Source organism: Lynx canadensis, chromosome A1 (assembly GCF_007474595.2).
Source record: "Lynx canadensis isolate LIC74 chromosome A1, mLynCan4.pri.v2, whole genome shotgun sequence".
Classification (NCBI taxonomy): domain Eukaryota; kingdom Metazoa; phylum Chordata; class Mammalia; order Carnivora; family Felidae; genus Lynx; species Lynx canadensis.
In genome coordinates, this window is record NC_044303.2 from 27,466,846 (window position 1) to 27,488,103 (window position 21,258).

General features: G+C 36.8%; 1 protein-coding gene across 2 annotated transcripts in view; it reads right to left on the bottom strand.

The window, feature by feature from the left end:
- DNAJC15 (DnaJ heat shock protein family (Hsp40) member C15) overlaps window positions 1-21,258 on the bottom strand; it is a 99,500-nt gene that overhangs the window by 64,348 nt on the left and 13,894 nt on the right. For both annotated transcript variants that reach the window (XR_003967915.2, XM_030311397.1), the window contains exons 2-3: window positions 4,738-4,789; window positions 1,457-1,530 (exon numbers count right to left, since the gene is read on the bottom strand). Coding sequence is in view for 1 of the 2 variants with exons in the window: in XM_030311397.1 (XP_030167257.1) it covers window positions 1,457-1,530; window positions 4,738-4,789 (126 nt within the window). In the remaining variant the exon portion in view is untranslated. The remainder of the gene's footprint in view (window positions 1-1,456; window positions 1,531-4,737; window positions 4,790-21,258) is intronic.

A 21,258-nucleotide genomic window follows, 5' to 3' on the forward strand; every position in this document is an offset into this window, starting at 1 on the left:
AAAATGCAAATCACGTTGCCCCCATGCTCAAAACCTTCCAAAAGCTTTCCATTATACTTGAAGTAAAATTCACAGTTTTGATCATAGTCTATGGGGCCTCAAATGATCTGGTCCCTATTCTACCACTATTCCCTTTGCATATTTCACTGGGGTTATTCTTGCTGCAAAGCTCATTTCCACTTCAGGACCTCTGCAGTGTTTCAGTCCCTAGATAGCTCTTTCTTCAGAGATTCACATCTGCTCTCTCATCTTCTCAGTGAGGCCTTCCCTGACCCATCTAGTATCAATTCCTCTCTGCTGTTATTCTTTAAACTCTTAGCCTGATTCAGTTTTCTTATAAGCAGTCAACACTTCTACATAGTATATACTTTACTTATTCATTCACTTGTTAATTGTCTGTGTCCACTAAAATATACACTCCTAAGGGCAATATCTTTATATGGTCCTTGACTATACCCCACTCTCCACAGTAATGTCTGGCATGTAGAAGGCCCTTAATGAATAATTACTGAACGAATGCTAAATACCTATTAATACTGTAGCCAAATAAAATATAAATAGGAACACAGAAAAAAAAAACACACATGCTCCCTCTAATCACAGACATACATTTATAGGTCTGCAAAATCACTCGCAGTTCTTTTGGACCTGAGTTTAATTATTTGTATGTCATCCTTTGAAAGTGTGGTCATTGTTCATGGCTAACTAAGCCTCACAAGCCTGTAATGCCTTTGCTAAAACAAGTCATTCATTCTCCAATTGCTGCAAGCCAAGTTGATCTATCCCATATCTGCTTCTATTTCCCAGAAGTCAACGATTATGCTGCAACACTTCAGTGAGTTTTCTTTGCATTGTGTCCAGTAGTTACAAACCAGTCCACTACGCAGTAGCTTTTAAGTACCTACTATCATTCATTCTTCACTTACATTTAGCTCAGCAGAGTAGCTACAATGCCTATAGATGAATGTATAAGCCCTATAGGATTTCAGCATTGGAATCTTATAATTTTATGTTTGAAATGATCAGGCGGTGGTACACGGGGATCAGTTTCAAATTTTATGATGAAATAAACTCTTGGGTAAGCTCCATCAGGGCAAGGAACTTGTCTGTTTTATTCATCAACTATATCCAGCTTCTACCACAAGAATTAATATAGACAATCACTAAAAGAATTAATATTAATTAAACAAGGAAGATAAATTACCTCAAAGTTGGTGTGATACTACTAAGAGAGATATAATAATTAGATGTCAAAAGCAGGAATAAGATTAGAAATAAAAATAACGTGACTAAGAGACTGAAACAAATCAAGAAATAGACAAACACCCCAAGGGTATCATGAAGAAAGTAAACTACAAATGTTGAAAAATCTAAGACATTTTCTAAATTACTACCAAATATGGCATATAAACAAAAATCAAAACAAGCCTTCTAACTAAAGCCATCTTTAACTCACAGGAGTGGAAATCTTCTTTGCCGTTTCTGTGATTACTTGTTCTAGAGGTTTCCAGATCTGAAATGCATAGCGACCTAAAAAAACAACAGGAATAAGAGCAAACATATTTTCCATAATATGGAAAGACAATACCCACAAGGTAGTAACTACAATATTTATCGATAGTTTCTTTTCTATGTATTATTTCAATAACTATTTCAAAATTTACCAGAAAGTTCTATTTTTCCAAATGTCTAATTTATTGAATGGAGGAAGCATTTCATTTTAACATAATTAAAATAGTTATTAGATTGAGGGATGTCTGGGTGGCTCAGCTGGTTCAGCATCCAACTCTTACAGGTCAGGTCATGATCCCAGGGTCGTGGGATCGAGCTCTTGCATTGGGCTCTGTGCTGAGCATAAAACCTGCTTGGGATTCTCTCTTTCTCCCTCTGCCCCTCTCCCCGGCTCACACATTCTGTCTCTCTCAAAAATAAAAAATAAAATAAAAATAAAAATAAAGTTATTATTTATCAAGTTCTAATTAATGATTATAAAATTAGAAAATGTCAATGTTTATGTATAATATCTTCTATTTATACGATAGGATAGGTAATCAAAAAAAAAAAAAAAAACATCCTAGTACTCTAACACAAACTATAGATAAAGTCCTTTTATGTATGTGTAGATTCACACATCTGGTTATCTGTACTGATTTTCCCAGTGATACTCACTTTGAAATACTTAAGAGAACAAATACTATTTAGGATCTGTAAAACATAGGAACAATTTTAATGGAATTATCTACAAAGTAAAAAGCAACTATGTAAGAAATATTCACCAAAGATATTCACTGTCAATTTCTCACCAAATTTAACTATTCTCCTAAAAGCATAATTTATTTTGGTGCTTTCTTTTCTTAGGTATCCTAATAATTAAAACTCCTGAGTCATCAATAGCAAAACAGGTCCCAAACTATTTTGAGGGCATAGAACAAGAATAAAATATTACCTGATTAATTTACCTTTTGTACCCTAATCAGCATTATGTACCGATCAACAGTAGTGTCTCTCTTCCCAAAAGTCTTGCTAGAAAACCCACTATGATACTCTGGATTTTATTCAATTTCCAACCATAACCTTCTTTGCAAATAAAGATTTCCACTGGGAAAGCTCAATTACATACACCTCTTAGAAATTTCCTGTCTAGGGGCACCTGGGTGGCTCAGTCGGTTAGGCGTCAGACTTTGGCCCAGGTCATGATCCCGCGCTTCATGGGTTCAAGCCCCACGTCGGGCCATGTGCTGACAGCTCAGAGCGTGGAGCCAGCTTCAGATTCTGTGTCTCCCTCTCTCTCTTCCCCTCTCCTGCTTGCACTCTGTCTCCCAAAAGTAAATAAATATTAAAAAAAGAAAACATTAAAAAAAAAAAAAAAAGAAGTTACCTGTCTAAACACACTATTATTCCTGTGCAAACAACATGTGAAAAATAGGATACTAGATATGGGAGATGGGAAATAGTCAATCCACATAGAAGAGAAAAAGTTCTTGACCTCAAGGAGGGCATTAAATAAAGGGAAATTAAATAAGTTAAATAAGTGACACTGAATTAAGTGAGAGCCTAACTCATCCAAACCTCTTGTCCTATAGATGTCAATTTCCATTTGATTCCACAATAGTACACAGTATAGCTTTTAAATTATCTCAAAATTTAAAATATAAAAGCACATATAATCAGGCAGTCTTGATGAAAAAAGTAGGTAAAGTCTTCAACAAGTGACATCTGAAGGTTTACTTTAACCATAAACCAGAAGACCAAGTTCCAACAAGTCTAAATGTACTTTCTCCTAAATTCCATTATTCAGTTGCATTTGGCTCTGGAAGAGAGCTGCCTGCTATTAACATTCTAGTTAGTAATAAGAACTTGGCAAAAGTGTGGTACGTACACAATTCACACACCAATTCTTCTCATTTTAGAAAGAAAACCCTGGCAAAAGTACAGCATCTGTCTTTAATTTCAAATAAAAATCTTCCATTTGAATTTCAAAATAACTATACCTATTCTGCTAAAATAGTTGATACTAAAATTCACGTTTCATGTTTAGGGCCAAGTTTGTCAGAATTCCTTTTTGGACGATAGTCTTCTCAGAAAACCTCAGTGTAGTCATCACGATGAGACACAAGACGTTGATGGCACAAAGACCAAGAGAATCTGAACCACTGATCTTGATTCTTAAGTGTTTATGCTTAAGGTGCTTTAAGAGAGTTGCGTGAAATTAAGTATCATATAAAACAAAACAAAACAACAATCTTTTATGTCCCATTTTGCAATTGGATCTTACCAACTCCATATAACCACAATGGAATGTAGCTTCACTTAGAGAAGATCCAACAAACAAAATCAAATCCACGAAACTTAAGAGACACAAATGCTAAAACAAAAAATGTAATGAGAGGGGCGCCTGGGTGGCGCAGTCGGTTAAGCGTCTGACTTCAGCCAGGTCACGATCTCGCGGTCCGTGAGTTCGAGCCCCGCGTCAGGCTCTGGGCTGATGGCTCGGAGCCTGGAGCCTGTTTCCGATTCTGTGTCTCCCTCTCTCTCTGCCCCTCCCCCGTTCATGCTCTGTCTCTCTCTGTCCCAAAAAATAAATAAACGTTGAAAAAAAAAAAAAATGTAATGAGAGATGCTCTCAGATCAACATCTGATTAGGAAATAGCTATCCAATTTACAACTGGAAGAGATAACAATTTTGCTTTAAATTTTTATAACTATTCTTTGGTGATGTGGACAGTAAAAGAAATTCTCCCAGGTTTTCGGAAGAAATTACACCAATGTGTTAAAAAAAAATGAAGTAGTTAATACATTACAGGGAATAACTATGCTCATCAAAAAAAGTGACTGCTCAGGAAATGTGACATCTTACTGCAAGAAAAAAACAAGAATAAACAAACAAAAAAACAAGGGAGAACAGAGGAACCCCATATCACTTACATTGCTTCATACTGAAGAATGTTTTTAAAGTACATTATAGATCAAGCTAAAAAAAAATACTATGAAGATCAACTATTATTGGGGCTAGTTTTCCTAGCTTCTTATTGTTAATTTTCTTCACTACACAGTTATCTAGCTTTTGCTACACTGACAAATGTTCAGGGACTATAAATGGAGAAACAAATGAGAATGTATAATGTCTTAAAACCCAAACCTCAGAATACAGAGGGTACCCTCATGAATCACTATAGAAGCTATTTGGAAATATTTCTCCTGCAACATTTATTGAGAAGTATGCTTTACTTATCTTACCTGCAAAGGCAAGAGTTGCAACACCCAGTCCGACAGCTATCAAACTTCTTGCCTGCAAAGGAAAAAAATGATTATCACTTATAGTCTTACACTGGCTTTTTTTTTCTTCAAGTAAACCATTTAAAATAATGAGAATAATTAAGTTAAATATTACATTTTACTCAAGCTCTGCTGTGAAAAACAGAATTTTTTTTTAAATCTGCAGTGTCTATGGGATTCTACCTGCTGTGTACCATATTAGCTAATTTTCAGTAAACTTGGGGCACCTGGGTGGCTCAGTCGGTTAAGCATCCGACTTCCGCTCAGGTCATGATCTCATAGCTTGTGAGTCCAAGCCCCGCGTCAGGCTCTGTGCTGACAGCTAACAGCCTGTAGCCCACTTCAGATTCTCTGTCTCCCTCTCTGTCTGCCCCTCCCCTGCTCATGCTCTATATCTCTGTCCTTCTAAATAAATAAACATTAAAAAAAATTAATTTTCAGTAAACTAAAATTATTCTAGATTTCACTTAATTTCTGTATATATGAATTCATTCTACCCAAGAGCTTTTATGCTAAAATATTTTCTATAGGTTATTCTTAATAGTGGTTAAATATATTTATCTTCTACAAAGATAGAAGGAACATATTTCCTTTATATTTGCAATAGCATTTGCTATCTTTTAAATTTTGATAAAACATTAGATCTATGTTTAGTAAAGAAGTCAAAGTGCCAAAAATTAGTAAGAATTATGAATAATTTAAAAGTTAGTTTATTTCTACCTTTACAGACCAATGTAAAGTTTTTTAAATAAGAGCCAAGAATTTAGAATCCATAAAGTTATGAGCTCATTCTGATCAAAATCTAATTTAAATTGGTTATATACTCCATATTATTCTATGCTTTTCTCCTTTACCATCTCAGAAAAATATTTAAATCAAAACAGATAAGGTTTACATAACAGAGCTCAATAGCTCCCTCACCCCAACATCCATTCCCCCTTTCTTCTCTAGGATCGGGAATTCCTATTTTTAGTCAGACATATTTCCAAGCCTCCCTTAGACTATGACTATGTTAACTAAATACTGGCTTATAAGATATTAGCAGGATGGTATATGCAACTTCTGAGAAGTCCTTTGGGGAATGGAAGAAATGTCCTTCTCCTTTTCTATTCCTCCTTCTTACTGGCTAGAAATGTAGACATTCTACCTAGAGCAGCCATGTTGGATAAAGAAGGAAAAACAATGAAATGAAAGGAGACTGTGGCCCAGATGATCAGGGAGATGCCATAGCACCCCAGGACTGCCTCTATTTACACAAGATAAAAATAAAATTCTATCTTTGTAAGCCACTATTATTTTTAGGCGCTTGCAGCCAAATCAAATTTTGATGGATACAGAATTCAGGAGAGACACGACAGGAATGTTTTTCTCTAATGGTGAGAGGTAAATCTGTAAGATCCAGGAAAGACTAAAAAATACATCTAGAAAAAAAATTTCCTCAGTAGGGAACAGAATGGATTCATTTCACACTGGTGCAGAAGTAGTAAGACAGAGGTTGAGCCTGGAGGGACGTTATGAAAGTGCACTAACTTTAATATCCAGCATCTGTCTCTTAGAAATCTAGAGCTCTTCATAGACAAGATGAAGGAAGTTCATCTATGGTTCTCCTCCTCAGTTCTAATGCTAAGATATACTTTTTTACCAGGCAGTAACACTGGACACCCTAGTAAAGAAAGATTTTTTTCCCCCAGCAGAGCAGAGGAAGTCTAGAGCTAGCTACCCAGAGAGGCAAAACAGTTTCCAAAGTTCCCTTCAGGTTGTCTAGACAAGTTGTCTGTCCTGAACAGAAGGGAGGTATAGATTTAAAGAGTATAGATTTAAAGAGGATATTCTGTTGAGGTATATGTTTACCATTTTCTAAAGCTTCCCTGAGGCTGTATGGTTTGAAATTTCCAGTCTTATCTTCCACTGGTTCACTTTAATGAACCTCAGTCCTAACAAACTACTCAACTGTTTCATGTGTGAATTTATTCCTTCCTTATAACCTTGTTTAGTCTTTCATCTGTCTAGAAATATTTATATTTGCCTACCAGATATGTCCTGTTCTTAACACTTTAGTCTAAATCTGCCACAGAATTGGAGAAGTCATTTGTAACACATAATAGACAATGAGCATATATCCAAAGACATGTACAGAATTCCTCCATATTACTAGTAAGGGAGACAATCCAACAGAACCATGGGCAAAAGGTCAGGGACTTTATAGAAAAAAATCTAAATGGCTAATAAACATATGAAAAGGTACTCAACTAAAAGAATACCTAGGGGACGCTAACAACAAAATGCTGCAGAAATATTAATACCAGCACATAAAGACCTTTGGCCTTTGTGGAACTTCTGTCCGGTGAGGCATCTCAAGCGCGAAACAACAGTATCTATACTTCCTAGGGTTATTGTGAGGATAAAATGTAATTATGTATGTAAAGGACTTAACACAGTGGGTTGGCACATAGTAAACAGTCAGTAAATGTGAACTGCTTTTAATATTATCAACAAAATAACTACTATTAATTGAATATAAGTGGTATAGCAGAAAAAAGAACAGTGTTCTGCAAACACTTAAATTTGTCTAAGGGAAGATTCATAGAAGTAATTTTTGAGGTAGGCCCCAGAAAATGAGTTGGTCTTCTCTAAATTAAATAATACAAATTCTCACATTTCAAAAAACCATATTTGAAAAATATAGTCTTAAAAAGTTGTGTTATTCTAATTTCACATTTTTATAGATTAATAATTGTGTCACTTTTACTATTTTAACTACTCAAAATACAAATTGTTGCCTCTACAATTCCAAAGAGATTTTCATTTGGAGGTATTTATATCAGAAACATTAAACCATTAGGCATCTGGTCATTTTTCCCTTTAATATGTAAATCTAAAATGTTTAACAATATTCAATTGAATTCAACAAATAAGTATTAAGCACTCTGCTGTCATTCTCCATTTGTCCTTCTAGATTCATTCTCCACCCTTCTCTGACTTGCTCTGTACTTCTGCATCCCCTTATCCACATTATCCAAGTCCTCACTTGCCCACTAGTTTCTGTCTGGGTTTTACCAAAGAGAGGAAGTTTCAAAAAGAACACCAGGCACAGGTGACGAATCCCAGGAGAGGACTCCAAACACTTCTGCCTGTTGCATCTTGGTATCAAAGTTGCCAAGGAAAACATTACACAGTCAAGCACTGAAAAATGCTTTACTTACGCGAAAGAAGACAAAGTTCAGCTCCAGCTGTATGCATCAGTCCGTTATGGCTAATGGGTTCCCCCTCCCCCACCCCCAGTGCTAGCTAACTAAGGGAAATGGGCCTACAAACACCCACCCCTCTGGTGGCGCAACAGAAGGACTCACCCCTCTCCACCCCACACCATCCCTGGAGTCTGAAATACTGAAAGCTGAGGGCATATGTGAGAGCCATTGACTATGCTTCAGCAGAACAAATCCCACAAAGGTGGTAATCCCAGCACAGGGTATGTGAACTCCTCATCTCTTGGTAGGGAAGTATTCTGAGCCCAGCACCCACTTTTATGTGGCCAAGTGGGATTGAGAACTGCACACAAAAGACCATCTTCTTAAACAGGAAGCATCAGCAGAATAGCAAAAGGTGGAAAAAGATAGAAGTAATGGTACAATTTACTTCCTGTTATGTTTCCTTTTCAGCCACAGCTCCTGTTAAAGAGCTCCTCTTCCATGCCCACGACTCTCATTGGGTTCTGGAACATACATAATTCCCATTCTCTTGCCCCTTTCTCTGGGTGGATAGCAGTCCCCAACCATTGCTAGCCCCTGGATGATTCATCACCCATTTCTGGTTACCTTAAACCATGCCTACCTCTGCAAATAATCTCTTCATTAAACTATCTTCAAAAAAAAACCATCCATTACTGCCAGGACCCTCACTGACACAAAAATTACTGTACATCAGTCACTATATTATGCACAACAGACATAGCATGTAGCAAGGCAAAGGTCCATATCAAATGAGTCCTATGTAGGACCTGAAACGTGATGGGCCTCCAACGTTTAATCTCCCAAAGACCTTTATTTTTACCCTTATTACAACATTTACTACACTAGTTTATAGTTAGATGTGCTCTGTCTCCTTTAGCTTTTCTACATATAAAGAACCTTTTAAAAATCTGGTTAAATCTATGGGTCACCCCAGAAAACCACACATAGGTACACACAGCGAATTTTTTATACATAATTTGAAGGGATCCAAAGGTTTCTCTGAAGCCCTTTAGTTCACAAGCCCAACATGAGAACCTCCATAAAAAATATATAAATAAATAAGCTCGCTAAGGTCAAGAAGGGTGTATCATTTACCTTCGTGGTCCTAGAGCACATGAGAAGACCTGCCACATATATTTCACTTTACATTCATTCAACAATACAAGAAAAGTATTAATAATACAATAATATATCAAAATAATACCAGAAAAATAACACTGACGACAGAGTTAACCTCTGTTTCTCAAGACTAACTTTATAGAAAGATAAACATGAAAGGCCTTACAACCTTTAAAATCAAAAAGAAACCAAACCCAAATTAGGTAGATCACTGGCGCAGATAAGAATGTTCAATATATGACCAAAAACTGCAGTCAAATCTTATTTACCCACAGTGAATGGACAAAGCTGTGCACAGCTTTCATCAAAAACTCATCTTTCTGGGGCACCGAGCTGGCTCAGTCGGTTGAGCGTCCGGCTTCGGCTCAGGTCATGATCTCATGGTTTGTGAGTTTGAGCACAGCGTCAGGCTCTGTGCTAACAGCTCAGAACCTGGAGCCTGCTTTGGATTCTCCCTCTTTCTTTGTCCATCCTCCACTCACGCTTGGGCTCTCTCTCTCTCTCTCTCAAAAATAAATAAATATTAAAAAAAAAAAAACCAACCTCATTTTCCTTATTGGAAGAACTATAACTGATTTACCTCTTTAATTATATTTTAATTAATTGATATTAAAATCGTTTACACTTTTTAAGCATAAACCATTTATAACAAATAAAAATATATTAATTGGAAATTGAACTCCACTTGAGATTTTCAAAAAATACCATGTATCTTACACAATCAGATCTTAGACTCTGAAATAAGAACATAGGTCTTTCTCATAAAGTTTTCTATGGAAATACTAAAACTGTTAGATATAAAGCAATTAAGTTAAAACTTTAACATTAACTGGTCCAAAATAAGAATATGATCAATTTCCTAGAAAAACACATTTATCTGCTATGTAACAGTTTTTCATGCACTAAAACATCATTGGTATTTTTTTTTCAGACACAAATTGAGAGAGCTCTAAGGCAACAATAAATTCCCCCAGCCCTCCACATATCTGAATGACCCTAAAGGGGAAAAGAAACTATCTAATTGCAAATGTAGAAAACAGGAAGTACAGGAGATTGAATCTGAAATCTCAGCAAGTAGTTCACACAGAATTCTTGACAATACCTTTATTCGACTTTAATTTTTAAAAGTAAAATAACATCTAAAACATACTGGGGCGTTTAAATAGCCCATGGTTCATTTGGCCTAACTCTGTAAATATCAGAGAATTCCATCAACATCTCTAATTTACCACTATTCAAAAAAAATTTCGCATATGCTCTATCACTATGCTATTTCACATTTACTTAAATTTCAGTATTATATCCTCAGGCTAACAGGATCTAATTTCTTTCTTTTATATAAGCAACATCATATCTGATCCAGTGTCAAGCACACGATATACTTCAATTTTTATTTTGAATGTGTTTTAAATAATGATTCTTTAAAACTAAATTGCCAGTAACAGAACAACAAAAACGACACTGAAAAGACAATTTAAAAGCAAAATGGTGAATGAGGCACAGCATTACTACCACAAAGACAGTCATTTTCTAACAACTAGGCAATAACCAGGTTAAATGTCTAAAATTGCTCATGCGACTAGACATGGTACATCTGTGATTTCACAGAAAACTAGAGAAATGTTATTTCTTTGACTTAGGAAAATTACAATAGGTGCTGAAAATAGAAGAAATCAGGCAGTGTTCTTTAAAAAGAAAGATGTGTAGGGGCACCTGGGTGTCTCAGTCGATTGAGCATCCGACTCTTGATTTTGGCTCAGGTCATGATCTCACGGTTCGTGAGTTTGAGCCCCACATGGGGCTCTGCGCTGAGTGGGAACCTGCCTGGGATCCTCTCTCTCTCTGCCTCTTCCCAGCTTGTGCTGTCTCTCTCTCTCAAAATAAGTAAACTTAAACAATAAAATAAAAAACTGGGGCGCCTGGGTGGCTCAGTCGGTTAAGTGGCCGACTTTGGCTCAGGTCATGATCTCACAGTCCGTGAGTTCGAGCCCCACATCAGGCTCTGTGCTGACAGCTCGGAGCCTGGAGCCTGTTTCAGATTCTGTGTTTCCTTCTCTCTGACCCTCCCCATTCATGCTCTGTCTCTCTCTGTCTCAAAAATAAACGTTAAAATTTTTTTTAAAAAATAAAATAAAAAACTGAAAAGAAATATGTGTATACAACTGTACTCTGACTTAGCTACAACTGTCACAGGTGTCATACATACATAGGAGAGATAAGATGGTAAATATGGATGCTATACAAGGATTTTTGTTATTGTTTTTAGAAATATCCACAAAGCCGCCTTGTGCAAGTTTTAGTTTTGAAACATCGTCTCTAAAGATTAAGATGTATATGGGTTTGAAAGCAGCTATTATTTTCTAGGTATACAGAAGATCTAAATAAATTCTTAGATACATTTTTCTTTTCTGTACAAAATTAGGCTAGCACATACTTAAAGAAGCTGATCTTTCTACAAAAATGTGCACATATAAGAAATACAAATACCATATAATTTAACTTACGTGGAATTTAAGAAAAAAAACGAATGAACCTGGGCAGTGAGCACCTGGATGGCTCAGTCAGTTAAGTATCTACTTCGGCTCAAGTCATAATCTCCCGGTTCCTGAGTGTGAGCCCAGCGTCAGGCTCTGTGCTGAGCCTGCTTTGGATTCTGTGTCTCCCACTCTCTCTCTGCCCCTCCCCTGATTGTGCACTCATGCTTTCTCAAAAAACAAACAAACAAACAAACAAACTTTTAAAAAAAATGAACATGGGAAAGGAGAGAGGCAAACCAAGAAACAGACTCTTAACTATACAGAACAAACTGAGGGTTACTGGAAGGGAGATGAGCAAGGGGATGGGTTAAATAGGTGATGGGGATTAAGGACGGCACTTGTGATGAGCACCAGGTGTTGTATGTAAGTGATGAATCACTAAAATCTACACCTGAAACTAATATTACACCATATGTTAACTAACTGGAATTTAAATTAAAACTTGGGGGGAAAATGTTCACCTAAGAAAGAAATCAGTTACAAATCAGTTAAAAATTCCACCAACTAATTCTTTACAACTGGTCCAGACTAGTGTTTGGGAACAGTGGTCTATATATAAGGAAAACAGAAAATATTCTACTTGCACCAAATTTGGAAATTCAGCTCTTAACAATTTCATTATGGTCACCATGGAAAACAAAGACTATATGTACACACAAAACAAATGTATGTGACATTGGCCAATGGTATTTAATTAAGTCTTAAAAATTCATGACAATTTTAGATTATATCTGTGAAAAATGCCACAAAGCGGTTTTCACTTTTCATAAAGCATTATCTTTGACCATACACAAAGTATGAATATTTTAAATTTTAAAATGTCCAGGCATATGCATAATAGCATATGCAGAAACCAATGAATGGTAACTTCTCAACGAAATCATTGATTGGTTTCAAAATGGTTAGAGAGTTACCACAGACAATCTTTTCCCTAGACTGCTAAGCCTGGCTGAAGAAAAGTTTTATGTCCACACTAAATGGCATCAGTAGAAAATTATGGCTTCTGATGTCTGCTGACCTTCAAATCTGTTCAGTATCATCATCATCCTCAACCCAAATTCATACCGTTCCTCTTTGCCTTTACTATTCTAAATATTTACTTTTTAAATAAGACTTCATTCATGTTTTTCATCCATGCAGCAGGTATGAACTCTCTCAATCTTCCACCCTGATTATCCATACATTCCACTCCTGAATGTATAGATAAACATGGGCTTCAAAGTTAAACAGGTTCAAAATCCAAACCAACATTTACCAGTTCTGTTACCCTAAGCTGATCTGTCTGGGCCCATTTCCTCATCAATAAAATGGCAATGTGAATGCCTACGTCATAGGATGCTCAAAATGATTTATGAGACAAGATTATAAAAAATGACCAGCACACTGTGCAAACAATAGCAGATCTCTGCTAGTCCTTCTTTACTTTTACTCCTTTCTATTCCTCTCTCCTCAGTCCACCTGGAAAATCCCTACTTATTCCTCAACAAATAGCTTTAAGTCATCTCCCAATGAAGCTTTCCCCATTCACCTCCTCACCCAAGCAAACCTCTTTAGTGCCCTCACTAGTGCTCTCACGGTATTTAACAGATCTATTATAATACATGATACATTATTAATAATGGTTTTATCTGTCTACTTCAACCCCTCCAAAAAGGTGAGCTTTCTGGAAGTAGGGACTGTTTATCTCTTTGCATTTCTAAAATCTAACAAAGTATCCAGTACATGATAGGTTTTCAAAAACTTGTATAATGAGATAAAAATGACCTTAAGAAGGTTCCCCACTATCCAGATGCCTTTTGGAGTTTGTATGATTTGTGTACTACATTGGTGTCTGCTACTGAACAGAATTTTATTTGAAATAGGAAAATATAATGGACAAGGACAGTCACATTTAATTAAGAAAATAACACATAATCATGTCTCTAAACATCCTGGACCAGATAAATACATATCCAAAAGTCTCATGGATGACCAAGAAAATGAAGTAAAAAGTCGTACGTCAGTAAATTTCATTACGTAAGTGAAGATAATCCACAGGTCCATATAGGAAAACATGAAGAAATGATTGAGTTGTTATACAAAGAAAAATAAAGAAACTCCCAATAAAAGAGTTAGATATTTTTCAAGTAGCTATTTGGAGGCCATCTCTCATCTCTGACTGGTTGACTGATTTCAATAAATACTCAGTGAGTGCCTACGATATTATATGCCAGTCACAATTCTAAGTCCTGATGATTTATCAGACAAAATCCTTATCCTTCTGAAGCTACATTTTAGCACAAGAAATAGACATTAAACAATATAAATCAGGAAAAGAGACAATAGAAAGTGTTATGTGCTATGGAGAATATTAAGCAGGTAAAGACAAGGATGTGTATTTATATACTGAGAACAGCAAATTTAGATAGAATAAGCAGGGAAAGATTCACTGAAAACGTGATTTTTGGAAAAAAACAAAAATAAAACTGAAGGAAGTCAAGAAGCCATGCCAATATTTAAGGAAGATAGATCACTGGGCAGGTGGAACAAGTTTGAAGGCCCCAAAGCAGGGGTATACCTAGTGTGCCTGAGGAATACCAGAAGGCCAGGGTACACAGAGCAGAACGTGGGAGGGGGAAGGGGGGGGGGGGGAGGAAAAGGTAATGAGATCAGAAGATACATGGGGAACAGCTCATGTCAGGCCTTAAGGATCAACATAAAAACTTTAACTTCTCTCTGAGTGATAGGAGACTTGATTGTTTTGAGAAGAGGCCTAACATTATCTTAGTTAGAACTGTAAAATGACCACTAGTTGTCATGTTAAGAATAGAATGTCAAAGCCATAGGTATGGAGACGCGTTAGGAGCCTATTAAAATATCCAAGAGATAATGGTTGCTGGGACCAAAGTGATTAGTGACGGAGAGGGAGGGGGGCGGGGGTCAGATTCTGGATATACTTTCAAGATAAAGGCATTAAGATTTGTTGAGAGACTGTATGAAAGAAACCGTGTCTACTGACAGATGAATGGATAAAGAAAATATGTATATATACAAGGGATATTACCCACAAAAAAGAAGGAAATTCTAACATCTGCCAACAACGTGGATGGGCCTTAAGGGCATTATGCAAAGTGAAATAAGCCAGACACAGAAAGACAAAACTGTAAGATCTCACAGAAGCAGAGTAGAACAGTGATTGCCAGGCTGGGGGTAGGAGAAATGGGGGTGATGTTGGTCAAATTTTTAGTTATAAGATGAGTTAAGTTTTACACTTGACTTTGCTAAGAGTAGGTCTTTGAGTGTCTCACCAGACATATCCACACACACAATGTGAGGTGATGTATGTGTTAATTAGTTTGATTGTGGTAATCATTTCACAATGTGTATCAAATTGCATGTATACCTTACATGTAAACAATTTTTATGTGTCAATTATACCTCAATAAAGCTGGGGTTAAGAAGAGATGTCAAGGTTTGCCTTAAACAACTGGAAAATGAGTTCCCTTTTTGCTGAGAGTAAAGTCTGTGACAGGACTGCAGTCAGAGGAAAGGGAGGCCATAAGCTCTCTTTTGGTACTTATTTTTCTAAAAGCATGCCATGATAAGTGTAATACATAAAGCCCAACCAAAGCAGTATGTGAATTCATAACAACTGGAGAGAAAAAAAAAAAAAGGTCTCGTCTACGATTGGAAAAGAAGAATGAGCAAGTTGTATCAAAAAACACTCTTTCTTTGTTATCTTGCAGTGACTCTCAATTCTCAAGGGTTAATCACAAGCAAATCACTTTCTGCTGAACTCAGAATTTTATGCTGCCTTATTATTTGGTTCAATTTCTACAAAGAAAGCTCTTTGAATTTAGACAACATAAGTGGAAAAGAAAAAAGAGAGGAAACAAGAAAGACTGCTGGCAAATCAGCAGAATTTGGGAAAGAAAAGTACTGCACATTCAGATCAAAAGAAAGAGAGGAAGAGAACTGACATTCAAGAAAAAATGTCAGACATGATAAAATGACATTAGGAAGATAATTTTTACAATTACCCTTCCCTAAAATCTTCAAGCTGGCATGAATTTCACAGACTATCATATCTAAATTGGACTAGTCCACATTAATCTACCTGCCTTTACCAGCCATTGTCAAAAACAAACACGCTTGAACCTCTCTCAAAATACCAATTCCCCTGAAAATCTTAAATTACGTAAAAAGCGAAGGCAAAACTAACTACATCTGTATTTCCTCCACTTTAAGGTCACTTGAGGGGCGCATGGGTGGCTCAGTCGGTTAAGCATCCAACTTCAGCTCAGGTCATGATCTCGCGGTTCATGGGTTCGAGACCCGCATCCCAGCTCTGTGCTGAGAGCTCAGAGCCTGGAGCCTGCTTCAGATTCTGTGTCTCCCTCTCTCTCTGACCCTCCTTTCCTCTCTCTCTCCCTCTCTCTCTCTCTCTCTCTCTCTCTCTCTCAAAAATAAAATAAAAACATATTTTGCGGCGCCTGGGTGGCTCAGTCAGTTGAGCGTCCGACTTCAGCTCAGGTCATGATCTCGCAGTCTGTAAGTTCGAGCCCTGCATAGGGCTCTGTGCTGACAGCTCAAAGCCTGAAGCCTGTTTCAGATTCTGTGTCTCACTCTCTCTCTGACCCTCCCCCGTTCATGCTCTGTCTCTCTCTGTCTCAAAAATAAATAAACGTTAAAAATAAATAAATAAAAATAAATTAAATAAAACATTAAAAAAAATTTTTTTAAGTCACTTGATTTATTTTTAACTATAGACAAGCATTAATTTATACAAGACTACATAGTAAATCAAAGGGCAAAACAAAAACAAAGCAAAACAATAAAACAAAACAAAGCCAAAAGTCAAACATAGTTAAGAAACAAAACTCAGGCATGGTCCAATTGAGTATTTCTCCACTTTCTCATATAATTAAAATCCCCAAACTGAAATCCTTGCTGTAAATAGTGATTTCTTAAGAATAGTCTTCAAGTACTATTTTGCATTTCTTCAGTGACCCACTGATGTAAACCTTATCTCCCCTTTTCCTAATAAGATAAGCAGCTTTCTTTTTCACATTCAATATAGCTTGTCAAAATCCTGCCCCAGTATCAACCTAGCCCTGGATGCCTCAGAGAGCACAAAGAGCTCCCGGGCTCATCACAGGTTTGCCAAACCAGGCTGTACATTTGGTTTCATGTCCTTAAACCTAAAGACACTGTGATGGTTCATTTCATATGTCCATTTGGCTACGTCAGTCATTTAAACACTATTGTGTAGGTATTTCATACCTGTGGCTAGTGCGTATTATCTTTAAAGAAATTTATCTTTGATAATATTGGTGGGCCTCACACAATCAGCTGAAAGGTTCCCTAAGGAAGCAGAAATTCTGCCTCAAGAATAAGCTGCTGTCTGAAAGCTTCCAGCCTGCAGGCCCGCCCTACAAATTTTAGACTTGCCAGTCCATGTAACTATTTAAGCCAAATCATCAAAATAAATAAATAGATAAATAATACATACTACTTGGTTCTGTTTTCTGGAAAATCCTGACTGATACAGATTTCTGCTTTAGGACCAGAAAATAAAGCTTTTAGGCATATGCCCTTGATTCATATATTATTCACTAATTAAATCAACATTTAAACATTTAATCTGGGTGCCTACTACAGACCAGACACTGCAGTAGGGATAGAGAAACAGATCAGTAAGTTTCAGTTAGAGAAACTAACCTCACAAAGGTTACAAACTGATTCACAATCTTAAACCATGCATGCCTTCAAATTTTACTAGTTTGCTTTCATTATTTTATTTATCCATAAGTATATTTAATTCCTTTTAAAACTTACTAGATTTTTAGCTAGAAATACTTCTTGGATAATAAAGGTATGCTAATACTAGTTGTCAATGATTCTCAAAAGTTGATGCATAGGACACTTCCATTCTTAGGCTCAGACTTTAAGTCAGATTATGGACCACATATAAAGCATGCTCTAGGCTACTTGCAAAAGCACATGGTTGTAAACCCCATCCATTTTCTCGTGTTGCTATATTAATATGTGGGAACATCGAAGTTAAGATCCACCGCTTTATACAATTATACTGAGATAACCAGAGCGCTAAGAATAATCTAGTACACATACTTTGCTAGTGTTAACACAGTTCATCAGTAAATTTTGGAACAAGGATGCACTAAGTAAAAACTATTCTATGCGTATAAAATTATAATCATATAGTAATTGGAATTAGAAATTTTGTGAAAACTTTCACTTTAACACTAGATATAACTTGAGAGGGGAAGACTTCATTTTAATATCTTTATTTCATTTTCGTTGATGTAGTAGGGAGCAATGGAATTGAGAGGCTGAAAGAGGGCTTTTGCAGATATTTGACAGAGGCTGCCAATAAGAAACCTGTACCTACTCTTACACATTTTCCGTAGGAGCTGGTCCCAACCCTGTATCCAGAACACGGCACTTTTTATTAAAATAAGTTCTCTCTCCTCTGAAGCTGCTGGCTGTGAGCAAGGGAGCAGAGGTACCTGAGTCATATCCCCACTACCCTCACTGACTCCACTAGTCCCTGCCCTTCTATGTCACCACCCTTCACGAAAAGGTGATATGATCAATCCTTATCCCTAACAGAGAAGAGTGTTGCGAACATGGCTTTTCAGCTACTAAACAGGAAAGAAGAAAAATGGAACTACTCTAGACAAGGCAGCAAGATCAAGTAAACTCTCAAATATGAAAGAAATCAATGTCATTGGAATCTCCCCTATTCCAACATCAATACCACCTCTCTATCTCCCAGTTTATTTTTCCATTGTGATCCCAGAATTGTCTCCCTTACTAAATCATGAGCCTCTAGAGAGCAAAAAGTAGGCTTTATTCATCTTTATATTCCCCAAATATAGTATGGGCTAAATAAGCTAGTAGTTAGTTGACAGGATGGATGTATATGGGGACAGATGGTTAGACAGACAGATGGCCAGCTGATTGAGTACTCTGCTTCTAGGCAATAGATGGCTTCTGAGAAGAGTCCAGATAAAGCTGAAGGACACAGTCAAGGTTAGGCCAAAGAGGAAAAAGGGAAGGTATAGAGACAAAATAAAGGTTAGAAGCTGGGAAACCTGACTTCTGACTAGGGTTCTGCCCTTAACTCATTGTGACCTTTGGTCATCCCAAGTGAATGTGTATGTGTGATAGAGGGCAGGGATCATCTATAGAATATATTAAATATCTATAAAATGTTAAATACAGATTAGACTAGTTACCTATGGAATATTTTAAACAGATTAGATCAGACAACTCATAAAACATAAAGTCAACCTTCCATCTATTTAACAATATGGAATCATTTCAAGATTAAGCAGACAGACCAAAAACAGACAAGATTTTTGAAGCAAAATTCTGATCAGAAAGCTAACTCAGAATGATACTGAAAAATAACCACAGCATTTGGAAAATACCTATTAAAAAGTAATAACTATCATAGGCTCTGTATTCTTCCTTTGTAGCTCTTGATGTTAAACACATCAAATCTATAAATACAACTTCTGAAATGTGTTCTTTGATCTGAAGCTTCAGATATACCTCTTCTCAAAAGCTGGGTCTTCTGGGCACTTCAAGGTTCATTTAGGTCTAAGAGTTACTTTAACTTGTTCATCACTGCTATTTAATTTGCTGGTCTTAAATTGATCTCTTTTATGTTTAAGGAGTATCCTCAGTTCTGTTTTCTAAAATTTGGAGGACAGAGACTTTTTTATCCAACAGATATCCTTTACCATTTTATTCCTGTACTTTTATTAAATTATTTCCATGTCCAGTGATGTCCTGAATTAAGAGTTCTAAACTATCCTTGAATTACAGTTCTAAACAAATTTTGCCTTTCTTCAAATGAGCTTTCCCCTCCCCACACCTCCACACTCAATACATACTTCTTCCCTCAATACATCTCTTTCTGGCAAGTTTCCATTTCTCTTTAAAAATGTTTTTTTCAACTGAGAACAAACTGAGGGTTGATGGGGGGTGGGAGGGAGGGGAGGGTGGGTAATGGGTATTGAGGGCACCTTTTGGGATGAGCACTGGGTGTTGTATGGAAACCAATTTGACAATAAATTTCATATATTGAAAATAAATAAATAAATAAATAAATATTTAAAAAGGAAAAAAATCAAAATGTTTTTTTCATGTTTATTATTTATTTTTGAGAGCAAGAGAGACAGAGCACGAGTAGGGGACTAGCAGAGAGAGAGAGAAGACACAGAATCTGAAGTAGCTTCCAGGCTCTGAGCTGTCAGCCCAGAACCTGACGTGGGGCTCGAACCCACAAACTGTAAGATCATGACCTGAGCCGAAGTCAGACACTTTACTCACTGAGCCACCCAGGCACCCCTGGAAAATTTCCATTTCTATTTGACTGTTTTAAAAGGTACAAGCAGAAATACACAAATTATTCTAGATATAGAGACACCATACTTTTATACAAAAAGATATGTTTCTGTTTTGCTTTATTTCCAACAGCTTCCATAGGGTGTCCAATGTTTTGTTGTCGTTTCTGACTAATACAGTAAGTCAATGTCACAATCATAGAGCTGAAAGGAATTACAGAAAACATCTAGCATAGAAAAACCCACATTTTATAGAGGAAGACACTGATGTCCTAAAAAGTGACATTCCTTGTCCAAGGTTTAGCATTGGTCATTAGTGTCTGCACCTGGACTAAAATACAAGTATCCTAATTCCAGACCAGACCCTATGTCTTCAAGCAACAACTTAAAATTATTGCCATGCCCTCTCCTGCTTGCACTCTATCTCCCTCAAAAATAAATAATAAACATTAAAAATTTTTTTTAAAAAAATGGGGCACCTGCGTGGCTCAGTCGGTTAAGCATCCGACTTCGGCTCGTGTTTCATGGGTTCGAGCCCCACCTTGGGCTCTGTGCTGATAACTCAGAGCCTGAAGCCTGCTTCGGATTCTGTGTCTCCCTTTCTCTCTGCCCCTCTCCTGTTGGCACTCTGTCTCTCTATTTCTCCCAAAAATAAATAATAAACATTAAAAAAAATTTAAGTTATTGCCATGCTCTTTTAAAAGATTATAAAAATTCGTCAATCCTTCCAGTGTGAGCTGATAGGCAATGAAACATCCCTATCTGACTTCAACACCCATTCACAAACACCTTATAATGTCTTATCCTATTTATTAGTTTTTTAATGACCTAGAGAACATAATGTCATTTAATTATTTCATGCCAAACTAGATTCTAGCACCGGTCCTTGATGCCCTTACTCCTCATAATTCCCTATTTTTTCACAAAATTTTATATTCCCTCACCCACTCCCAAAAAGTTGTATTTTCAATACTCTCACATTTAATATAAAATCATTCAGTTTTGGGGCGCCTGGGTGGCGCAGTCGGTTAAGTGTCCGACTTCAGCCAGGTCACGATCTCGCGGTCCCTGAGTTCGAGCCCCGCGTCAGGCTCTGGGCTGATGGCTCAGAGCCTGGAGCCTGTTTCTGATTCTGTGTCTCCCTCTCTGCCCCTCCCCCATTCATGCTCTGTCTCTCTCTGTCCCAAAAATAAATAAACGTTGAAAAAAAAATTTTTAAAATCATTCAGTTTTTAAGTA